General features: G+C 36.6%; 1 protein-coding gene across 1 annotated transcript; it reads left to right on the top strand.

Moving 5' to 3' along the window:
• Positions 1-253: 253 nt before the first annotated feature.
• LOC124888899 lies at positions 254-865 on the top strand. The gene has a single exon (XM_047400186.1). It carries the CDS (start codon positions 254-256, stop codon positions 863-865), a length of 612 nt encoding a protein of 203 aa, XP_047256142.1.
• Positions 866-6,660: the final 5,795 nt, after the last annotated feature.

Here is a 6,660-nt window from a genome sequence, read left to right as displayed (position 1 = left end):
TAGGAGTAGGAAGACCCTTGGTGATCACTTTAAAAAAGATTTGGGTGAAAAGGTGCCTAAGGTTAATCCAAAAGATGTTCCACTAAAATCTTATAAAGAAGAAGAAGAAAATGAAAAGGAACTGATGGAATTTGATGATTAAGTGGTTGAAAGTATGAAGCCACAAAATGATATGATGCTAACTATCCGAGTACCTACCCCATTACCTCGAAGAATTCATAGAAAATAGGTGGGTGACAAACTCAAGAAATTTATGGCCAAGCTTAGCAATCTTTCAATAAATATCCCATTGCTTGAAGAAATACAAGAGATCCCAAGATATGCTCAGCTTATGAAAAAGTTGATGTCAAAGAATAATCTCATATATGGTGACACAATTGAAGTCACCCATGGTTTTAGTGCTATCATGAGTAGCAAAATTACGGTAAGGAAGGAAGACCTCGAAGCTTTTACCATCCCTTGTTCCATCGGAATACATATGTTTGAGAAAGCTCTATGCGATCTCGATGGGAGTATAAACCTTATGACTTTTTTCATTTATACGAAGCTTGGATTAGAAACCCTAATCCCAACATCTATGAGACTTCTAATGGTGGATCGGTCTATTAAGAGGCCGATGGACTTTGTGGTTTTAGATTGTGAAATGGACCAAGAGGTGCTCATCATTCTTAGTGAACCTTTCTTAGCAACCGGAAGAGCCATTGTTAACTTAGAATTGAGGGAGATGAGGTTTAGAGTGCATGAGGATGAGGTCTCCTTTCAAGTATGCAAAACAAGGAAACAACCCGCGACACTTCAAGTGATATCCATGGTAGATGTTGAAACCAAAGAAGTGAACAAGAGGGCCCTTGATGACCTAACTTGAGAAATAAAGAAGGAAGATGTCGTGCGATGATGATAACTAAGGCGATATGTGGGAGGCAACCTACAAATGCTACCAAAGTGGCTCGTATCCTTTATTTCTATTTTTGTAGTGTAGATTTTAGTTTTGGCAATTGAATAACCCATGCATTTTTAGCACTTTAGAGTGTGTTGGATGAGATTGAAAAGGGGAAGGTGTGAAATTTTTCCATTATGAACTGATTAGGGAAAAATATATCCAACTATGAAATAAGCTGAACAGGGGAAAAGAGGGCCTGTAATCGTGGTTACATGCGTTTCCACAATCTCAGACACTTGATTGCGATCACGGACACTCAACTGGGATTGCAGTCACCTCAGCTATATGAGCACCTGACTCACCTATTTCCCTCACTCTTTTTTTTAGCTTTTTTTTTTTTGCTAATTGGACCCATTTCTGGCCAAAAATTATGAGCACTCCAACAACATCCTTGCATCCCTCTTGCCTCACTTATTTGGTAGGTGCCTTGAATCCATGCTTTGGTTTTTTAGAATAGGCCATAAAATGCATATTTTAGAGAAGGCCTGATACTATGATTTTCATGATTAATTATTTAGTATATTATGCTTATGTGGTGTTTAGATACTAGAATATGGTGTGCACATAAATGGGGAAGTCTTGAGTACCCAAAATATGTGTGAAATTGAGACATATGAAGAGTGCACACCAAATGCTCGATATATTGCCCAAATAAATGCTCATTAATGGTTTTTACATTTTAAAGGCATAATCGAGTACCTAGTAGTCTTGTTCAGCTGTTGCCTGTTGTTGAACATGCTTGTGGTTTAAAATTTGGAAAAATTTTGAACATGGAAAATTGATTCAAAACTGGTTTCAGATACCATAATTGTGGTCATCAAGACCACAATCTCAACAGTGTGATCGCGACTCTATGGGCCGCGATTACAGAAACAAAGACTAATATTTTTCCATGCCCAAAAATCCTACACTTCAAAATTTTGTCCAAACACCACCAAGTAACCATCCAATGAGCTTTAGTGGACAATATAGCATAGTTGTACATGAAAATGTCAATGATCATTGTTGTGTTGTCTATTTCTTTTCAGATAATCTTATGGACAGATACGTCAACATTTGATTAATGGCACTCGAGTGCCACACTCACTGCTACGATGATCCCCCAAGAACAAAGTTGCTCCAAGAGAGAGGAATATGCTTGGACAACGTGCCAGAAAAGCTTTTAGCATTTCATAACCCACTTGAGGCCACTGGATGGAAGTGTTTTTCCTCGAATCCATGCAAGGCTAATGAGAAATGGGTCCGTGATTTCCATACCAAAATTATCAAAGTGTCTTTCTCAAATCCATCAAACATCACTATCAAGATCTAAGGGAAAATAGTGGAATTTGGGGCAAAGAAAATCAATAATATCTACAGGCTCCCAAATATATATATGGGAGAGTTTGAAGAAAAAAAGTATGAGCTAGGAAGATGGTTGGCGGAAAGATTTTGTCCCAGAAAGGAAGTTTCAGTGATGAAAACCAAGAGTAACATCCACATGAATGGATTCAATTATGAGGCTTATATTTGGTTGAACATCATATGTGTCCAAGTACCCCCTTGCATCCAAATGACATCAGTCCCAAATTTGTGGGCTCGGATGGTCCCTTGAATTCTAGATGACGTTTCTTTGGATATTGGTTAGCTCATGGTTTTTGTTATGAAATTCTTTAAGAACTAGGGTGGTACACATTTATTCTTCCCATATTTTATTACCGATCTTTATAGGAAAGCTGGGGCTGAGGAATACCCTAGAGATTCTTAGGCATTCCCTTGTACCCCCATCTATTCTTTGAGAATTCGAGGATAGGGCGCACCAAGAAAAAGCAAGAAGAGAATGATCAACTTGGGAAAGTCGATATGTCAGTAGCGTGAGTCATATAGGCCATCTATCACTAGGCCTCTTTAGGATATTGGAGTTGATATTGCAGCCATCAGGGATCTCGTGTCAATTTTACCCTAAGGACTGGGAGAGCTCTCCATCACTCAATATTTATATATGTCACAGGCTGATTATGCAAAGTATTAGGAGGACCAGAAAAAGTAGAGAGCTACCATTACTTGGATTGAGAAATCCTACTCATCCCTAGCGGCATCACATCATATTATCTGGGTTGCACATAAAAAGATGGTCATAAGGGAGAAGAAGAGAGATAGGTTTTAAACAAGATATGAAAGGGAGTGAAGGGCTTATGTAAAGTCCTAAAACCTTCTAATCAACTTACTTCCTCTCGAGTAGAGAGTGATGATGAGGACCTAGCTAAGTAGTCCTATCCTAAGAAGGCTTATGATGATGCAGAGTCAGAGAGTAACAATAACTCTTGACGCAGTTTCAGGGAGCACCCTTATCTCCCTTTATGCTCGATTATTTATGTAGTGAGGACATTGCTACCTTTTTGGTTGGGGGTGTCTGTCTCCATATTCATTTGATTTAGGCCTGTATTATTGATATTTTTGGACATTTTGTTATTCTTTTTGATGATTTTTATTTTTATTTGGGTTGTAATATTCGGACAGTCTGATAGTGCCCATATTTGCATGGATTAGTTATTTTTTCCTTAGGTTTTTTCTTTATATTTATTTTACTTTTGGCAACATCGGATGAGCTTTTCCCTATGATAGATTAAGTGACGACATGCTTATGGGGAAAGCGTCATGATTGGGTTTTGAGCCATAGATGCATGGGAAGTCTGAGTACCTATAACATCAAGGTCACAAATACAAGGAAAGTCTTCACCTATGGCATTTTGGATTTGGATTCGCATTCAAACCTATGGACAAAATTAAGTTACCATATGGTTAGTTTTCCTGTATAAAAAGCACAATGTGAGACAAAGCATTATCATAATTAGCGAATTGTGCACGGTGTAAATGAAAAGTAAACACCCCTCTTCATCCAAAATTTTTCAAAAATCAAGGCCATGGATGTGAGCAACCTTTAAACAATTTTTTTCTCTTTTTGTGACTCTAAAATTTTGACTTGTGAAAATTGGTAGATACACCATTTTTGTCTCTAGTGGGAGACACAGTCCAGCCCCCTTGGCGAATATGCATGCCATGTGTGGTAAACTTATTTTTCCAAATCTGATGCATACTTGTACCATATAGAACTTGCTTTATTAGTCTCTCAAAGCTAAATTTTGATTGTATTTGGTTGTTAAGACGATCCTAGGCTATCTTTGTGATTTTAGAAGACCACTTTAGGCTAAAAGGCCTACCCTTGAAAAGATGTCATCCTTAGTCACCCACTTTTAGACTTTAAACCTTTCTTTGGCAAACACATTCCAAGTTGTAAGCCTTTTAATTTGTATACCACCTCTGAACCCTATCCTCCTTGAAATTAAAAATGCAAATTAAGGCTAAAATCCTATGTTGGGGGTGGTGATAATTAAGGGAGGTAACTTCGAGACACAAAGTTATAAGTAAGTTCCTAAGATCTCAAGCAATAATAGCAAATGAACAGGAAAAAAAGGACCCAACAATGGAAAGAAATAGATGAAATATGCAAGAAAAAGAAATTAAAAGAAAATGGGTGAACTAAGAAAATAAAAGTAGGAACATAAGTGAAAGAAAAGAATTGTCTCATGACCAAAAGTTTAATAGAATGTGATGTAGAAGTTCAAGGAGGGTATAACCATGTTGACCTTAATTAATATCCTACCTGTAACACCCCAAATCTGGTATCCCGAATGCTACACGATGCTCATAATCCTGAAGGACCACAAGCTAACCCATGACTGATATCTATAATTGAGCCCTAAATAATAATGGTAATATTGTAAATATAGAAATATGAAGTGAATGGCCATAAGGTTCAATACTGATACATAACTGAAAATATGGTAAAACAATACCAAAACAATTGAAATAACTGTCTGAACATGCTGTAGTCTGAAAGACTCTAAAACTAAACTATCTGAATAAAGAGTTAATGGGATAATCCCCCAACTAACCCTATCTGCTAAAATGAAATAAGTACTGAAAGAATGAAATAATCAAATAATAACATCCTCAAAAGATGAGGACTCACTGCTGACTCTGACTGCTGAAACTAGAATGCTACTGTTACTCTGGAGCGCGTGCTTTTGAACCTATGTTATAAAAAACCATTGTACAAATGTGTCATTACTATTGAATGTACTCGTATGATAGTGAGGTAGGCTGAATGCAATGGTTCATATGCATGAACAATACTAACTAACTAAATAACATAAACATGAGAATACATACATAAATACATACCTGTATCTGAGATCGTGATAACACTGACTCATGAATTCTGATAACGTGGATTTACTGATATTTCGGTACTAATATTGGGATACTAAAATACTAAGTCTATTGAGTAATGAGGAACTAATTTCATATAACTGATAAAGGAATGACTGTTTCTGACAGTTCTGATTATGAAGAACTGGACTGATTGACTGCATCTGACAGTTGTGAAATCTGAATACTTGTAATATGAATTTTGTATAATTAATATACTATTAACTGGGTGACTGTGTCTTATAGTCTTGATTCTGCTTAGCTGAGCGACTGTATTTGACAGTCCTAAAACTGTAGGACTGAACTGAGTTCTATTACTAAGACTAGATCTAAAACTAAGACTGTGGGAGGTAATCATCTAACCGATATGCCCCAAAACTAAAATATTGGGGTCCAACCTATAACTCCAGTTAGAAGGGTGTCAGTACCATGCCACGGGCAAAGACAAGCTGTGAGTAAAGCCTTTCTAATAGGGGGCACTTCCGTCAACCCTTTCTAGTAGGAAAAATTCAAATGAGGTTTATAATCCCTAAAATCATAGGGTACATATCAAACTATGCTGGCTACGTAGTTCTATTATGCAAGGATTACTTCTAAGGATCACACCCTCTACTGGCTAACAAGTGAGTCCCCATCCTTGGGTTCACTCGGTGCTGAATCCTACTTCCAACTAAAGAGACACTGAACTGATTTAAACTAAACTGAACTATTACTGATAGTATCTTTGAGCTGATTTGAACAGAGTTCACTAAATTCCATTAACTGATGGAATACTATTGAGATCAAATAACTGACTGAGATTACTGAAATGGTCATGATTGAAAGGGAGTATCATGAAAACTGACAGTGGCTCTAGGCACACAGCTAAATTGTCGGGTACAAGTACCCCTAGGACTCGATAGCATGAAACTGACAAGACTTGACACTTTGTGTACATATAACCAATATCAACAATTCATAATACAATAGGTTGGAGATTTCATGAAACACATGGTTGTCATAATATTGTACATGGATGGAATTACATATAGACATGTCATAATTTCATCAACCTGAATATTCCATCAAATTCTCATAATGCACACAATAACAAGGAAGTCAGTCTTGTTCATAAGGGTAAAGCATGCATTTATTATTTGATTCACAATTGAGCTAAAATACCCAATTTCTATCCTCTTAGCCATTTCATCAAACACCCTTCATGCACAACTTAGGGCATAGGTGAAATCATTAAATTACACATCATAAACAACTCAATTCAGGGATTTCATCTTGAATGCTAATATAGTTTCATGAAAACACATAAGGATTTCAATATGGGAATCATACAACAAGATAAACATGGTTATAAAGAACCCATAACATAAATATCATATTTTATAATTTGAAAGAGGGTTCTTGGGCTTCATGGATGAAATGAATCCATAAATCAACACTTGACATACCTTAGTTCCTATTTTTACAAAGAT

Source organism: Capsicum annuum, chromosome 11 (assembly GCF_002878395.1).
Source record: "Capsicum annuum cultivar UCD-10X-F1 chromosome 11, UCD10Xv1.1, whole genome shotgun sequence".
Lineage (NCBI taxonomy): Eukaryota > Viridiplantae > Streptophyta > Magnoliopsida > Solanales > Solanaceae > Capsicum > Capsicum annuum.
This window is presented reverse-complemented; position numbering and strand designations above follow the sequence as displayed.

Coding starts and splice junctions, on each gene's coding strand:
- LOC124888899 (XM_047400186.1), top strand. CDS start 254: ATGGCCAAGCTTAGCAATCTTTCAATAAATATCCCATTGCTTGAAGAA.